The 17,714-nt window shown below is 46.3% G+C and overlaps 2 protein-coding genes across 3 annotated transcripts in view; both read left to right on the top strand.

Moving 5' to 3' along the window:
- Positions 1–7,611, top strand: part of LOC135106490 (uncharacterized) — a 17,520-nt gene extending 9,909 nt beyond the window's left edge. The window contains exons 7-10 of one of the 2 annotated variants that reach the window (XM_064015537.1): positions 126–251; positions 2,307–2,447; positions 3,352–3,618; positions 6,584–7,611. The gene's annotated coding sequence lies outside the window, so the exon portion shown is untranslated. Of the gene's footprint in view, positions 1–125; positions 252–2,306; positions 2,448–3,351; positions 3,619–6,583 lie in introns of those variants that run through there. The other variant, XM_064015538.1, reaches the window with a different exon arrangement.
- Positions 7,612–8,184: 573 nt separating this feature from the next.
- Positions 8,185–11,284, top strand: LOC135106489 (uncharacterized). The gene is made up of 2 exons (XM_064015536.1): positions 8,185–8,509; positions 9,989–11,284. Exon 2 carries the CDS (start codon positions 10,592–10,594, stop codon positions 11,267–11,269), a length of 678 nt encoding a protein of 225 aa, XP_063871606.1. The 5' UTR covers positions 8,185–8,509; positions 9,989–10,591; the 3' UTR covers positions 11,270–11,284.
- Positions 11,285–17,714: the final 6,430 nt, after the last annotated feature.

The raw sequence follows: 17,714 nt of genomic DNA, 5'->3' as shown, positions 1-17,714 counted from the left end.
ATCACTTTTCGCTCCCCTCCTCGTCTCTCTTATCACTCTCTAATGCACCTGCACTCTCTCTCTCCCCCTCCTCTCCTTCTCTCCTCTTCCCTGTGACCTCACTTGATCTTTCTGACCCCCAACAGGTGTACGGGCTTACCAACGGGTTCAAGGAGCGTAAGTGGAGGACGAGGCTGTTAATTGAGAAGGGACGAGTCGGAAATGGCAATCTTCTTCCTCTAAAACCTCTTGGTGGTTCCCCGAATTTGAAGGTGTGTATAGCTCTTCCTCATTCTCCTCCTCTTCCTTCTTCTTTTTCCTCATCCTTGTCCTCTTCTTCCTTCTTCGTCTGATTCTTATTCTGATTCTTATTCTGATTCTGGTTCTGATTTTTTTTTTTTTTTGGTTTGTCGTTAATTTCTTCTCTCTTCTTCGTTCATATTGTCACTCTCTCACCTTTTCATTTCTTATTCTCCTTCTTTTTTTCTTCTTCTTCTTTTGGCCTATCTTCTTAGCCTCATTTCTTTATTATCACTTTTTTTTTCTCTTTCTTCACCTTCTTCTCATTCTCCTCATCTCTCTATCTATCCATTTTTCATCTCTTCATTTCTATCTTTCCTCGCTTATTCCCCCCTTTTTTTTTATATAAGGTAATTAATTGTGAGTTTAGTTCCTCAGCACCTCATAATTTTGCTGCTTAGTTCAAATGTTATGATTCCTTGCACACTTTCTCCATTTGGCCAAACGTGTTACGCCACTTTCTTTCGCCTTCATTTTTGCCTCGATTATAATGAACCCGGTTTCTCAAGTTTAATGCTGAGTTTGTGTGTGTGTGTGTATGTGTGTGTGTGTGTGATGTTCAATCAGTATTAATTTATCTATGTATGTATTGATTTTTTTTTACTATAATGTTCTTAGTCTTTTAAAATCTGTGGTCACTCTTGCTTGATTCTCTTTATCTCTCTCTCTCTCTCTCACTCATATTTAATTTCTCCATTACATACTGTCTCATCTCTTCATCCTTTCTCTTTCTCCTTTTGTTGGCTTATTCCCTTTCTCCCTTCTCTCCCTCCTTTCTTCTGTCCTTTTCTCCCTCCCACATTCTTCCACTGTCAGCTCCTTTCTCTCTCACTTCAGCCTCTTTTTATTTTTCTTTCTCCCTCCTTCTCCCTCCCTCTTCCTCCCACTTTATCAGCTTCTCTCTCCCACGCAAACCTCTGCCTCTCCTTCCCTTTCTGTTTCTCACTCCAGTTCCAGTCTACTGTCACTAATACACTCTCTTTTAATTACTCTCTCTCTCTCTCTCTCTCTCTCTCCTCTCTCTCTCTCTCTCTCTCTCTCTCTCTCTCCCTCTCTCTCTCTCTCTCCTCCTCTCTCTCTCCTCTCTCCTCTCTCTCTCTCTCTCTCTCTTCTCTCTCTCCCAGGTCTACTACTTGCTCTAATATATCCACTCACTCTCTCATCTCTCTCTCACACTCCCAAACCTGCTCTATCTAGTTTATCCACTCTCTCTCTCTCTCTCTCTCTCTCTCTCTCTCTCTCTCTCTCTCTCTCTCTCTCTCTCTCTCTCTCTCTCTCTCTCTCTCTCTCTCTCTCTCTCTCTCTCTCTCTCAAAGTCTACTGTGTCTAATATATCAACTCTCATTTACCTCCTTTTAATATATCCACTTATTCGCTCTCTCTCCCGCTCTCTGTCTCTCCTAATGCTGCCACTGTCTCTATTCCACTCTCATCCACTCCCTTCCTCTCTCCCCACTGTCCCAAATACACTCCTTTATCAAATATATTATCTTATATTGATTTTCTTCTCTCTTACTCCCAATACTAGTTTTTTCTTATCTAATCTCTCCTTCCCTCTCACTCTCTTTCACACTTCTCATTCTACTAGTAATAAATCTACCCCCATTTACTCTCTCTCTCTCTCTCTCTCTCTCTCTCTCTCTCTCTCTCTCTCTCTCTCTCTCTCTCTCTCTCTCTCTCTCTCTCTCTCTCCTCTCTCTCTCTCTCTCTCTCTCTCACACACACACACACACACACTCCCAATACTGCTTCTTTTGATATATCCACTCTCACTTACTCTCTCCCTCTCTCTCACTTCTAAATCTACTGCTCCCTCTAATATATCTCCTCACTCACTCTCTCTCTCTACTTCTCTCACATTCCTAAATCTACTCTGGCCACTCTCACTCTCTCCCTCTCTCTCACTCTTAGGTCTACTCCTCACTCTAACATACCTCCTCACTCGTTCTCCTTCCACTTCTCTCACACTTCTAAATCTACTGTGTCCACTCTCACTCACTCCCCTCTCCCTCTCTCTCTCTCTCAAGGCGTCGCAGGAAGTTCAAGGAGCTGGAGCTTGGCGAGATGGAGAGCTCAGATTCAGAGAGCTCAGAGGAAGGAAGCTTGCGAGGCATCTTCATCGACCTCCTTCCCCATCATCCCCAGGGGCTACCACACTCCCCAGCAGGGTAACATTCCTCCCCACTCCCCACTCTTCACTCCCCAAGCCTTCTTCCTGGTTCTCTCTCTCTCTCTCTCTCCTCTCTCTCCTCTCTTCTCTCTCTCCTCTCTCTCTCTCTCTCTCTCCCTCTCTCTCTCTCTCTCCTCTCTCTCTCTCTCTCTCTCTCTCTCTCTCTCTCTCTCTCTTCCTCATTCTCCTCCTTCGCACTCTCGATTTAATTTTAAATGCTTGGTTTAAATTCCTTCGTTGATAACTTGCTGTCTCTTTCGTCTCTTTCGTCTCTTTCGTCTCTCCTCCTCCTGTCGCCTCTTCTTTCTTTTTCTCTTTGTGTGTGTGTCTCTCGCTTTTCCTCTTCCTGTCTGTTGGTTTTCGTCTTACCGTTTTTCTCTCGTTTTCTTTTTCGTTTTCTTTCTTTAATGAACTAAGTGTTGAATTTGTAAAAGGATTATGTGGGGATGAATATTTTCTTTTCTTTTTCTTTTCTTTTTTTTTTTGTTACCGGTTTCTGCTTTTTTTAATTTTATTTATCTCTTTAATTCTGTTTTTCATTCTCTCTCTCTCTCTCTCCTCTCTCTCTCTCTCTCCTCTCTCTCTCTCTCCTCTCTCTCTCTCTCTCCTCTCTCTCTCTCTCCTCTCTCTCTCATCCACCGGAAGCAGATAAGAAGTAAATGTATTTTTCAAGATTTGTTACCCGCAATTTTTTTTTCTCATTTCTTTTATTCACGACTGTTATTATAGTAGTAGTAGTAGTAGTAGTAATAGTAGCAGTAGTAGTAGTAGTAGTAGTAGTAGTAGTAGTAGTAGTAGTAGTAGTTCATTACTGTTATCTGTTTCTGTATTTCTTCACCTACTTATTAACTCCCTCTTTGCTATTCCTCCTCACTATCCTTCACACCTTATCCTCCACACAGGCACTCAATCGAAGGACTTCCAACCACACCCGCGTAACAGCACAGGCCGGTCAACCCCAGATTACAGCCTTACAGCGCCGCCCCTGAGCCGTCAACACCACCACCACCCACCTCCACCGCCACCACCACCGCCACCGCCACCACCACCACCGCCACCACCTGTACCACCGCTGCACACCCCCTCCGGCCCTCCCCCCCCAGCTACTCCCAACGTGAGCGCCTCGACCCATGGACCATTGACAGTCAATATAATATTCCTAGGCAAAGGTAAGATTTCTCCCCACCAACCTTGTGACTCGTGTGTCTATTTCTTCTACTTGTTGTTAATTGTTATTGTTATTTTCATTTTTTTTTCAGTTTTATTGATTCCTTTCAGTTTGTTATTTAAATGTAGCTGAATATTTACTTTTTTCTTTTTTATCTTATACTGGGAAGTGGCTGATGAGTGGGGAGGGAAAGGAGGAAGGAGACGAGTTGGGAGAGGGGAGGGAAAGAGACTAACTGGGCAGCGAGTTGATTAGGAGAGAGGGGGAGAGCGAGAGAGGGAGGGAGTGACTGGGGAATGGGTTGTGTTGGGGAGTTTAATTTGTAGAAAGGTTTGGAGCGAAAGGGAAATTTTAAGGGGAGGGGGAAAAAATAAGGCCAATAATTCTTACTAGTTTGTTATTAAAATTTCTTGAATCCACTCGTTTTCCTTTTATATTGTAGCTCCTTGTAGTTGTGTGTTCTAATGCTGTAGTTAAGGTATTGTAGTTAAGACATACATGTTATCGTTTAAATCTCTTGTAATTAATAAGTGTATTTGTGTAATTCAGCACAAAAGAACATAAGAGAACAAGGGAAGCTGCAAGAAGCCATCAGGCCTACACTACGAAATATATCTACCTATTTCCACCTATTATCCCCATCCATAAATCTCTAGAGAGTAGATGCCTAGTTAAGCAGTAATAGCTCTAGTACTTACTCTTTTTATGTATTCCCTGTGTATTTGTATGTATTCTTAGCTCCCTGTTCGTGTTGCTTCTCTCTTCCAGCTGCTTTTTTATTTTTGTTTGTCTCTGCTTCTTATTCCCATTTCGTTATCTTCTGTTTGTTGTGTGTTTTCGTTTTCTTTTCGTTTTCCTTGTTCTATTTTTTTTTTTTTTTTTCGTGTGTGTATTTTTGCTTGCTCGAGTATCTCTTTCCGTTTTCCTGCTCTCTCTCTCTCTCTCTCCTCTCTCTCTCTCCTCTCTCTCTCTCTCCCTCTCTCTCTCTCTCTCTCTCTCTCTCTCTCTCTCTCTCTTTATGACTCCTCCCAAATCCTCTTCCTCTCTTCTCACATTACATCTTATCTCCTTCCATGTTTCTCCCTCCTCGCCTTATCTCCCCTCCCGCCTCTCCCCTTCGTCTTCCTCCCCTTTCTCTCCCTCTTTTTTTTTCATTCCCTCTCTCTTTTAGTTTTCCCATTTTCTCTTTCTTCTTCACTTTTCTGTTCTTCCTCTCCTTATCTTCTCCTTCATTCGTCTTCCCTTCGTCTTTCTCCCCTTTCTTCCCTCTTTTTTCTTGTTTTTTTTTCTTTTCTTGTCACCTCTCTTTTAGTTCCCCAGTTTCTTTTCCTCTTGCTTCTCTTTTCTGCTATTCCTCTCATTTTCCTTCACTCCTCCCCTCTTCATCTTTCTCATCTTTCTTCCTGTTTTGTTTTGTTTTTTCTCACCTCTCTTTTACTTCCTCCGTTTCCTCTCTCCTTTTTCTACGTTTTTTTCTGGCATTCCTCCTCCTCCTCTTCCTCCTCCTCCTCCTCCTCCTCTTCCTTGCTCTTTCCTTCATCTTCCTCTCCCTTTCTTCTCTTTTTTTTCTGTTGTGCCTTCTCTTAGTTCCCCAATATCTCCTCTTCCCTTGCTTCGCTTTTCTGCTCTTCCTCCTCTTCCTCCTCCTCCTCTACCCTCGCTTACCTGACCCCCGTTCGATCCCCGTTAGCGGTAAATTGCTGTCCCGGCCACACCAGTTCCTCTTCCTTAGCCAGATGTATGTGCTTGCTCACCTGGGCTTGTTTGTTTGTTTGTTTGTTTGTTTAGGTTTGTGGGGTTTGTGTGTGGTGTGTGTGGGGGGGTTGCTGTTGCTGTTGTTGTTGTTGTTGGTGGTGGTAGTGGTGGTGGTGGTGGTATTGTTGTTTTCTTCCTCTATTTGGTAGTTAATTAATGTAGTGCTTCAAATGAGACCTTCTTCTTCTTCTTCTTCTTCTTCTTCTTCTTCTTCTTCTTCTTTTTCTTCTTTTTCTTTTTCTTCTTTTTCTTCTTCTTCTTCTTCTTCTTCTTCTTCTTCTTCTTCTTCTTCTTCTTCTTCTTCTTCTTCTTTTCCTCCTCCTCCTCTCCTCCTCCTCCTCCTCCTCCTCCTCCTCGTGACCTGCACTGCCCACATGTAAACTACGTCATTCTCTCTCTCTCCCTCTCTCCCTCTCTCTTCCCCTCCCTCCCTCCCTGCCCCCTTCTCTCCGCCACAACCAGTCCCTCCCACAGACTCTCCCTTCCTGACTCTCCCTTTTTTGACATGTTCTCCCTCCATGACCTCTCTCTCCCCTCCCTCACCTCTCTCCCTTCCCTCACGACCTCTCTCTCTCTCTCTCTCTCTCTCTCTCCTCTCTCTCTCTCTCTCTCTCTCTCTCTCTCTCTCTCTCTCTCTCTCTCTCTCTCTCTTCTCCTCTTCTCCCTTCTTGTATCATAACTTTCTTGTTTTCCTCCTTCTCACTTTCTCCCTATCTTGTTCTATTCCCTTTCTCCCTTTTCTTATTTTTTTCTATTTTACTTTTTCATTAATTATCTTTTCTTCCTTTATTTATCAGCATCTTTCCCATTTCTTCATTTCTCTTTCCTTTTCATTCGTTTGTTATGATTTTTCCTTCATAACAATCTTTTCTTAATTTCCGTTCTTTTTTCTTTTGTCCTTGATTTTCATCCCTCCTTTCCATTTTAGCAACCAAGGTTTCTCATTCTCTCATTCCTTTCCTGTCTTTCTCTTTTTTTTTTTGTAATTATCCATTCAGCATCTTTCTCATTCCTTCATTTTCCCTTCCTTTCATTCGATTGTAACTGTTCTTCCTTCACATCTATCCTTCCTTCTTCATTTCCTCCTATCTCCTTTTATCCTTAATCTTCATCGCCCTTCTTTCATCTATCGTCATCTTTTCATTTTTAATTCTTTTTTTCTTTTTTTTTCACTCATTATTCAATTTTGTCATCTTCTTCGCCTTCTGCAGGTACTCGGCCCCCGCCCCGACTCCTCGCGCCCCTGCATACGAACCTTTGCCCCGCTCGCAGACCCACAGGACGCTCCAGCCCCTGTCCATCTACTCCACGCGGCGCCCCAACAGTGGTCAGCCTCGTGCCCTGGCGGAGACCTCATCTTACTTCTGAAGGGCTTGATCCTCTTGTCTGTAGATCATTTTAGTCTTTTTTTTTTCTTTTCCTCTTTTTTCCTTTTTTTTTCATTGTTTGTTCTCCTTCCTCACATCTACTCTTCTACTTCAGTCCATTAGTTTTTCTTTCCTGTTTTTTTCTTCTTCTTTTCCTTCTTTTCTCCTTTTTTTTCTATTTTTCTTCATTTCCTCATTCTGCCTGCCTAGTTCATTCATCCTTCACTCCTTCATTTTTATCCTCTTCCCTTTCGTTATTTTTTTCCCCTCATATTAAGATCCTCATGCAAATCTTGTTATCTATTTCTTTATTCCATTTTCCTTCTCTCCTCCTTTTCTTCCTCTCATCCTACGCACCTCACAGACCTCAAAGACTTAACTTTCCCCTTCTCCTCCTCCTGCTCATTCTCTCATCGCCTCCTCTCACCCCACCCCCCGCTGCATTCTCTTCCCCAAGGGTGTGGCCTGCGTCAGGAGATGTATACGCCACGCCAGGACCTGCTATTCCCCACCCTCCCTTCCCCACCCATCAGCCCCACACCTGCACTCCCCAGCTCCCCTCGCCTCTCGCTCGCTCCCCCAGCTTCCAGACCCCTTGAGGTAGCAGTACTGTTACTCTGGCCTTCCTGGAGTTTACTGGAGTTGTATATGTACTGGTAGTAACACACACACACACACACACACACACACACACACACACACACACACATATATATATACAGTCATTCAGTAATGGTAATACTGATGTACTTGTTTCAGAATGTGTATATAGTGTAATGACTAAAAGTATGATATGTATGGATTGTTTTGAGGTCTGACAGTATGATTTGTGAATATATGATTGTTTTGTTAATAAAGGACTTGTTGGTTAATGTGCTGCTCTTATATCCATGACTTAATATTACTCTATATGTAAGTTTCGTTTCTTCCCTCGTGTATGTTTTTTTTTTTTTTTTATATACCTTCTTGGATTATTTAGATTTGTTTCCCTTCTTTCTTTCCTTCATATGGCAGAGTCAACTAATGCATGTAATAACAGTGAGTAGTTTGTAATGTTCCATCGCAACAAAGGCACTACTAACATTACGAGTACCCAACATAAACTATGTAACAATACTGCAGAATGTTACTTTTCGTTTAGCTACCCCTGAACAATAACCATTTTCTATGTTAACTGCAATCAAAGAAGCGTGAAGTGAACTAATATTATGACACATTTACCCTTCATGAGTGACTTTCAAGGATCATGCGTCAGTTTTATACACATCCGTATTCCAAACAATAACACTTGGAACATTGCATCATACGTTCAAGTTACAGAGTTATCAGTCACACGTATTGGAAGCGGAGACTAGAACGCAGAACGGCCGAGAGAGGGCAGGAGGGGGAGTGGAATGGGAACGGGGAGGGAGGCACAGCGAGAGGAGAGTCAGAAAACGAGGAGCGAGCAGTCAGTGTGCGAGCGTTGGACGAGGAGGATGTACGTGGACTTGACTCAACTCCCCTCCACAGACTCTTCCACCACTTCTCTTTCTCGAGTGAACTTTGCGGCTCCCTTTGGTGATGAGGACAGGTGTTGGGGCGTGAGGTGCCGCTGGTGAGTGCTGCACACCAGTGACGACAGTGCCAGGGTGTGGAAATTGGTGTGGCCTGTGATATTTAGTGAAAACTTGAGGGTTGATTGAGAGTTGGTGCGCTAGGGAAGTAGTCACCTGTGTCCCGCTGACGGCGCCGCCCCCAGGGACTCCCGAAGGATCCTGCAGTGAGATGGTAAGGTCCTCGGGGATATTGTGGTGTCCTGTGGGTGTTGTGTGGTGTCTGCATGCTTGTGGTGGTGGTGGTGGTGGTAGTGTTAATGTTGTGTGTCTTGTACTGTAATGATGATGGGAAAGGTAATGCTTGGGCTCTCTCTCTCTCTCTCTCTCTCTCTCTCTCTCTCTCTCTCTCTCTCTCTCTCTCTCTCTCTCTCTCTCGTGATTAGTGGATACATAAATAGGTAATTGTTATTCTAATTGGTAGTTATTGTGTGGTTATTAACGTCTTATTATACTGTCATGCATTCTGTTGAGGACGTGGAGAGGGACTAGCGATGATGGCACACACACACACACACACACACACACACACACACACACACACACACACACACAACTATCAGAGGTATTTTAAATGTTTATTATTACTGTTCACATGACTTCTTCCTGTTGACTCACATACGTCACCCTTTCTCTCTCTCTCTCTCTCTCTCTCTCTCTCTCTCTCTCTCTGATACATACGTATGCTGGTCAGGTACGCAATTTCCATCACGTCCCAGCTCTTAGTCTGTATTTCCACCACTACCACGCACTGCCACACACCACCATACCACTGCCACACCACCACAACCACACCACCCCTACCACACACTACTGCACACCACCACTGCCACACACCACCATACCACTGCCACACACCACAACCACACCACCCCTACCACACACCCACACACTACTGCACACCACTGCCACACACCACCACACACCCACATACTACTACACACCACTACTACCACACCACCACACACTACCACACCAACACCACCACACACTACCACACCGCCATACACTACCACACCACCACAGCCACACCACCACGACCACCACACACCACCACACCATCACAATCACACACTACAACCACACACTATTACATACTACCACAATCGCAAAACCACCACCACAGCTACACACTACCACACCACCACAATCACACCACAGCAATCACACTACTACTACCAGTCACCACCACAACCACCACGCTGACAACTTTGCTTCACAGCCACCACCACAACTACAATTACCGAAATAATAACATCCACAATAACAACAACAACAACAACAACAACAACTACTACTACTACTACTACTACTACTACTACTACTACTACTACTACTACTACTACTACTACTATTGCTACTACACTAGTGCCACGTCCCTTGCTCCCTTCCCTGCCTCACATCGACGCTTCAGTTTCCCTCCGCCCAGCAGTTAATGTTTATGCTTCGTGCCAACGCGTGAGAGGAGGTGGAGGTGGGCGTGGTGCGTGGCGTGGAGGCGGCGGGGGTGTTACTGTATCCCCAGCCACGCCTCGCCGACCACGCCACCCACAGGGGATAGCTAAACAAAGATCATTACATCCTTTGCAATCCTGCCACGTGTGAGGTTTTTGTGTTGCATGGACTGATTGGTGTTTGTGTTGGTGTGTTGCAGGTGTGGCAGGCCAACGCGGCGTGATGCGGTCCGGGCAGTACAAGCTGACGGGGGCGGGGACGCGGGGGGGTCATACCGGACGTCACGTTGGGTCAGTTCCGGTCCAGCCAGTGTGACCTACCGTCCCCCTCCAGCGAATTCCCGCACCTCAACTCCCTGGTGGTGACGAAGAGCAAACTGGCAGACGGCCGCCCCGTGAACAAGAGCTGTGAGAACCTGAGTTTGACTGGCGGCGGGGCGAGGGGCGCCGTCACCCGTGTGGAGCAGCGCGTCAAGAACCTGCTGCAGCGCGGGGAGTCTCGGCTGCGGCAACACTCCCAGGGCGCCGCCACCGCCGAGGACGTGTGGCAGTACGGCCACGTGGTGACACTCCCCCGCAGACCCCGCCTCTCCCTGGCACTCTCCCACTCCGCCCTCAACCACATCACCTCCGACACCGCCTCCTGCCTCAGTGCCAGCAGCGGGTACTCCTCCTCCTCCTCCAGCAACTACGGCAGCTTCAAGAGCAACACCTCCAGCAGCTGCTCCACTCTGCCCAGACACAAGCCCGGCCAGCCGCCCTCCCCTCACCCCTCCCGCCCCGTCACCCTCGTGGACAACCCCATGTACGACATGACGCCCTCCGTACTGAAGCGCCCCCGCTCCCCCCCGCCATCGCCCCCCCACCACATATACGACGTCACCCCAGATAGTGACTACGACGCGTGTCAGGACGCGGCAACACGGAACGACCCTCTTTATGACACCATCCCCGCCCACCTCACAGCCCCGCCCGCACGCCTTCTCACCCCGGACTCGGGCACGCATGGCGGCCTGGACTCGCTGGAAGAGTCCGCCCCGAACTCCCTGGAGTGCGGCGAGCTGCGTGCCGCCGAGGACCAGGTGGCGCGGCAGTGCCGGGAGTACTTCGAGCGGCGCCTCAAGAACTCCGAGAACCTCAAGAAGCGATGGTCCATGTGCTCCTCAGACTCCGGGGCGGATTCTGGGGACAGCGACTCTTCCCCCCAGGGCATGATGCTCTCGCCAGACCCCAACCCCATCCCCGCACCGTCACAGTCCTCCTCGCGTGTCTCCAACGACTCCCAGGACGCCGCGGCCGCCTCCGCCGCCGCCGGCACGTCAGGGAAGACTGCGCTCGACCACAAGATGGAATTCCTTCGCAAAGAAATCGTGAGTGTTGCTTCCAGTTGTGTTTATGTTGAGGGGAAGGGTGAGGGAGGGAGCGAAGCAGGCCATGTCAGGGTGAAGGTTTTCCTTGCCGTGTCCTGTCGCCCCTCATAGACGACCTTGTGGCAGCCTGCTGTCCTGCATCCCCCTCAGCCTGCACAGCCACGCCCAAAGCGGCAGGCAACGCAGGTGGTCTTGTGTGGGGGGGGAAGTAAGGGTTGAGGGCGGGCAGGCAGGAGGGTGCCGGACGGAAGGTGGGGGGGGGGGCGTGGGAGGAGGGGGGGAGTGGGGAGCTGTAATTTCTACCGCGATGCCCCACTGGCCGCCCCGCATTCCTCTCCACTCGAGGGGAACCACATCCCCCCCCCCCCGACGCCCCCCCCCACAGCGACCCGGTGCTGGTGGAGGTGGTGGTGGTGGTGGTGGTGGTATTATTATGATTATTATTATTGTTATTTCCTTTACTGTTGGTATGATTTTTTCGCCTATGTACTCTCTCTCTCTCTCTCTCTCTCTCTCTCTCTCTCTCTCTCTCTCTCTCTCTCTCTCTCTCTCTCTCTCTCTCTCTCTCTCTCTCTCTCTCACCTCCGACATTCACCTTGACTGGAAGAAGAACATCACATCTCCCCACCTCGTTCTTTCCCTCTCCTCCTCCTCCTCCTCCTCCTCCTTCCTCGGTAACTTCATCATTGCCAAGACGACGGAAGAGCAGTGTTACCAGCAGAAGCGCGTGACCTCAATCAGGGGTCCAGGCTGGCAACACTGCCTCGCCAGGTAACGAGGGAGAATATTACCTGTTAATTATTGAATCTTCGAGGGAAATTAGCACGGAGGGAATTTTTGTTCCTGAACCGGGAGGAAAAAAAGTATCTGCAGTCTCTCTCTCTCTCTCTCTCTCTCTCTCTCTCTCTCTCTCTCTCTCTCTCTCTCTCTCTCTCTCTCTCTCTCTCTCTCTCTCTCTCTCTCTCTCTCTCTCTTGGCATTTGTTTATTTTGTTGTCATTTACTTGAAGGTCTATTTTTATTTTTTTTTTCAAAGTGTTGTGTTCTTGCAAAATCCTAACTTGAGAGAGAGAGAGAGAGAGAGAGAGAGAGAGAGAGAGAGAGAGCACATCAGACGACCAGACACGGCCACACAAACAGACGCAGACAAACCACTCCCATAATTAACAACAACAAAGAAAAAAAAGAGTAGAAAAATGATCTCACCTGTAAATTAAACGAGGAACATCACACGGCATCGAACTCCAATACACCTTTTTTTTTTCTTCCCCAATTCTGGTCTCGACTGCAACTTCTTTTTTCTTTCCCCTCTTGACTTCTTACTTCAAAACGGGGGTCAGCCAAGCAGGAGAACTAGGTCACGCTCCCGCCATACATAACCTCCTGTTCACCTGTTTCTCACCTGGCCCTCCTTTATCATCCCCCAGTTCTCCTCCTCCTCCTCCTCTTCCTCATTTTCCCTCCTCCAGCAGTCTCCAGTCCCAGCCTCCCTCACCTCACCTCCTCCCGCTACTCTCTCACTTACCTGTCTCCTCTGCTAATGATATTCCCATCACCTCTTGCCTTTACCTGTTCCTACCTGTTGTCCTCTGGGGCCTCCTCCTCCTCTCTTTATCTCCCTCCCTCTTCTCCTCCTCCTCCTCCTCCTCCCCCCCCCTCTCTTTATTTCCCTCCCTCTCCTCCTCCTCCTCCTCCTCCTCGTACTAATATTGGAACATGTCAAGATTTGCACGTCTCTCTCTCTCTCTCTCTCTCTCTCTCTCTCTCTCTCTCTCTCTCTCTCTCTCTCTCTCTCTCTCTCTCTCTCTCTCTCTCTCCCCTATGTCCCTCAAGGGAGACAATCATCATTACCTTCCTTTTCTCTCCTCTATCCTTCCATCTCTCCGTCCTTCCCTCCCTCCCTCCATTTTCCTTCTGCCTCCCCCCCTCCTATCTACTGCAGGTCGTTAAATCCCTATCTCAGGCCTTGAACCTCCTTCCTTTCCTCCATTTTTCTCCCTCCCCTTCTTTTCTTCCCCCCTCTCCTCCCCTCTTCCCCTCTTCCTCCTCTTCCTCCCTCCAGTAATGCTAAAAAGAAAGGTGAAAAATGTCATTCTCTTTTATTCCTGCAGCTTCTAATCTTCTTCTCCTTCCTCCCCTTCCTCTCTCCTTGACCTTCTCTTTCTTTTTCTGTTTCGTCTTCTTTACTCTCGTCCTTGTCTTTCTTCTTTCATTCCCATGTTTGTTTTCGCTGCGTTTCCTCATTCTTCTTTCTTGTCTTTTTATTGTGTTTTTGTTGTACTGGTCTTTTTGTCTTGTTTCTTTTTTTATGTTGGCTTGAGAAATGTGGTTTTAGAGAGAGAGAGAGAGAGAGAGAGAGAGAGAGAGAGAGAGAGAGAGAGAGAGAGAGAGAGAGAGAGAGAGAGAGAGAGACTGTAACAACGAAAGTTTACGTTGAAATCGATGTCTAAGTTTCACTGTTACAAAATTGACGACAATGATGATGATGATGATGATGATGATGATGGTGATGATGGTGGTGATGATGATGATGATAATGATAATGATGATGATGGTGGTAGTAGTAAGAAGCAAAGAGCGCGGCAACTCCCACAATCACACACACACACACACACACACACACACACACACACACACACACACACACACACACACAAAACAGCGTGAAGAAAAGTCAGGATTTTTTTTATTTTTTATTCTCATGGTTTCCGACACCTCTCTCCCCCCCCCAACCACCACAACCACCACCACCACCACCACCAGCTCCATCTCCCCACCACCACCACTCCACCAGTACATCCACCCCTCCTATACCTCCTCTCCCCACCCCAAACCCGCACCAGCAGCGTGTAACAGAGGCAGGCGCGAAGAAGGATGACTGTGAAAGTTACTGAAGCGATAACAAGTGGAGGCGAGGCGAGTTACCTGCACAGAACCCCGTCATCAGTGTTGTGGGAGGACCAGGTAATTGTTGCTACTACTACTACTACTACTACTACTACTACTACTGCAATAATATCAATAATAACAACAATAACAAGAACGACGTCAATAACAACAACTACAGCAACAGCAGCAACAACAACAGCTACTACTACAACAATAACAACTACAACTACTACTACCACTGCTGCTACTACTACTACTACTACTACTACTACTACTACTACTACTACTACTACTACTACTACTACTACTACTATTTTTTCTACTACTACTACTACTACTACTACTACTACTACTACTACTACTACTACTACTACTACTACTACTACTACTACTACTACTACCACCACCACTACTACTACTACTACTACTACTACTACTACTACTACTACTACTACTACTACTTACATAGCCAGTCGTGTACATAACCTGTGTGTACGTAGTAGTTAGTGTGCGTAATTTACCATTTAGTGTGTGTGTGTGTGTGTGTGTGTGTGTGCAAGCGCGCGTATTAGTTGGGGGAATGTGAAGGCAAACAAGCGAGTACAGGTCAACGTCACCCTTGAGAGAGAGAGAGAGAGAGAGAGAGAGAGAGAGAGAGAGAGAGAGAGAGAGAGAGAGAGAGAGAGAGAGAGAGACCTCACTCACGAACCATCCAAGGCCTTTCAAGTTAGAACAAGTAGCTGTCACACACACACACACACACACACACACACACACACACACACCAGAGAGAGAGAGAGAGAGAGAGAGAGAGAGAGAGAGAGAGAGAGAGACGAGTGAGTAACAGACAAGGAAAAAAATCTAGCACGCACAGACACATACATCCCCCCCCCTCTCTCTCTCTCTCTCTCTCTCTCTCTCTCTCCACACCTTAATATACCTGCCGTGGTAATTATCTCACGTGCGTTGTTGCGTCAGGTAAGCGGCGTACAAGGCTGTCACTAGCACTGTTATATGGCACTGCTCACTGTTATACACCTTCCTGATAGTAGTAGTAGTAGTAGTAGTAGTAGTAGTAGTAGTAGTAGTAGTAGCAGTAGTGGAAGGAAGTAGCCATGCCAGTACCAAGAAAGTGCCATAATGTTTATTGCTTGCGTACGTACATGATGGTTGTTGGAAATTGTTGTCTTACTTCTTGTTGTGGTGGTGGTGGTGGTAATGGTGGTGGCAGGAAAGGTTGTGGTGGTGGAGCAATTAGTGTGGTTACTGTGGTGGTGTTTTTATGAAGGGTCGTGTGGTGGTGAGGGTTCCTGTTGTAGTGTGGTGGTGGTGGTGGTGGTGGTGGTGGTGGTTCTTGTGTGGTGTTGTGATGCTGTGGTGTGCTGTGGGTGATGGGTGGCGTAGTGGAGTTGATGGGTTAATGGGTGTGTAAATGGCGCAGTGTTTATAGGGGCGCGGTCGTAAAAGACTAATTACTCCTATGTATTGTAGATGAGGTGTGGGTGGTTGCTGGACTGGCCTCTTGTGACACGTTTGGAAAGAAAAAAATAAATCTGTGTTTTTATAAATGTAGGTGTAGGTTACAGATTTTGCTGATAAGGCCTTTTTTTTCTAGTTTCGTTTTTTTTTTTTTTCTTTCTCTCTTTAACAATCTCCGCGCACCTGTCTAGAGATGATTAGCTTTTGAATACCTGTGATTGATGGCTAGTAGATACAGGTAGATAAAAGGAGGCCGTGCTATGTTCAGTTCACTTCAGTTATCCATCTGTCTCACTGCAGTATTTTTGTGGAGACTGGAATGCTGCTGTTAAAAGAATGCAGTTTTATTCTTATGGACGATTAAGTTAAAAAGAAAGAAAAAGAAAATGAAAAAAAAAGAAAAACACAGGGAGAACTTTGGTATTTCGAAAACTTGTATTAAATTGTATAGACCTTTAAGACGCTCGTTTATTAGACTTTTTTTTTCTTTTTTTCTTTTTTTTTTTCTTTTTCTAGTTTCTGTGATTGGACTTTTTATTTTATCTTTTTATCTCTGCTCCTAACATTGTCAGGTCTTTACTTATGCAGAAGGCGTGTTATTATCGTTAAGGTTCTTGCTGCTGGTAGTGGTGCTGGTGGTAGTCATGCAGGCGTGGTAGAGTTGGGGTGAAGTATACATTATTCACCACCACAGCTACCACCACCACCACCACTACCATAATTACAACCACCACCTCAAGGGAACTCGCCCCCATCACGGCTAATGAGACTCGGAACAGCCCCGCCCTCCACCACCACCACCACCACCACCTTTCCTTAACCCTTCCAAGCCATCACGCCTACATGCCCAACCTTTCCTTCCCTTACCTTCCCATACATTCCTTCTCTACCCCATCTGTACCCTTAGGCTGAGTCAGGAGGTCACGGGAATTGGTCAGCTAGTCAACCATTCAGCCAGTTAGTTCCGAAGCCTTAGGGAACTTTTTTTTTCTCTCTCTCTCAATCTCTCTCTCTCTTTACAACCCAACCCTCTTCTGTGCCGTTACTCTGAGGTATACTGCGCTGACGGGAACAGAAACTTGGGGAAGGGGCTTGGGGGGGGCGAGGGGGAACTGTTACGGTCACTGTGGCACGTGTTACAGAGGATTGTGTTGCCCTGTGCTGGTGACCTCCTGTGTTATGTGATGGTATGCGGTGGTGTGACAGTGGATGGTGGTGACTTTGGGTAGATCGGCAGGGTGTTGGTAATAGTAGTGGTGGTGGTGGTGGTGGTGGTGGTAGTATTTTTTTTCTTTGATCCATTAGGTGAGAGCAGGATTCGAACTCTGGTATTTCACGAGTGTAATATTGAACCACAGTCTTCTTAATGTGTTGTGGCTTCTGTGTTGTTGCCTCTTGTTGTTGTTGTGGTGGTGGTGGTGGTGGTGGTGGTGGTGGTGGTGACATGTGTTTCTCTGAGCCAGTCACGAGCTTGGATTTTGGTTATCTCAGATTCTTCTTATTCATTTATTTATTAGTATTTTTACACCCATAACCAGTAAAGTGTAGCAGCATTAGGCAGATTAATGAGAAGAATTGTAATGATGATATGGAAGAGGAAGAAGACGAGGAAGAGGAGGAGCAGGCGGCTCTGCGTGACGGAACAAGTGTCATCATTAATTTTGGCCTGTGTTGCAACCCTCGAGTGTATGTTTAGATAAGACAAGGCTTACTGCGAACTATCTTTTATCAGCCATTGTTTGGATAGTCACCGAGGATAAAAAGACTCACTATCTGGGACTTTTCTGCTGCTACTACTGCTACTGCTACTACTACTACTACTACTACTACTACTACTACTACTACTACTACTACTACTACTACTACTACTACTACTACTACTACTACTACCATTACAGCAGCAGGAATAGTAACAGCTGTAGTAGTAGTAGTAGTAGTAGTAGTAGCAGTAGTAGTATAACAAAAGTAATTATAACAAGTGAATTAATGTTTCTTACCTTTTCAGCTTTAATTACCCAGATAGACCCAATTAACCTGTAAGTAATGACGCGGTTATATTTCCATACTCATTCTTCTTTTCTTTTTTCCCGGAGACATTGGTAATATTTTGTTCACGTGGTCATGCAGATGTTCTTTTCCTGGTGTCATTTCCTATCATTATTTATTTTTTTTTTCGAATTGACGCCTTT

This window comes from Scylla paramamosain, chromosome 13, assembly GCF_035594125.1.
Source record: "Scylla paramamosain isolate STU-SP2022 chromosome 13, ASM3559412v1, whole genome shotgun sequence".
NCBI lineage: Eukaryota > Metazoa > Arthropoda > Malacostraca > Decapoda > Portunidae > Scylla > Scylla paramamosain.
Note: the sequence above shows the minus strand (reverse complement) of the source record. Positions and strands in the feature narration are given on the sequence as shown.

Coding starts and splice junctions, on each gene's coding strand:
- LOC135106489 (XM_064015536.1), top strand. CDS start 10,592: ATGTACGACATGACGCCCTCCGTACTGAAGCGCCCCCGCTCCCCCCCG.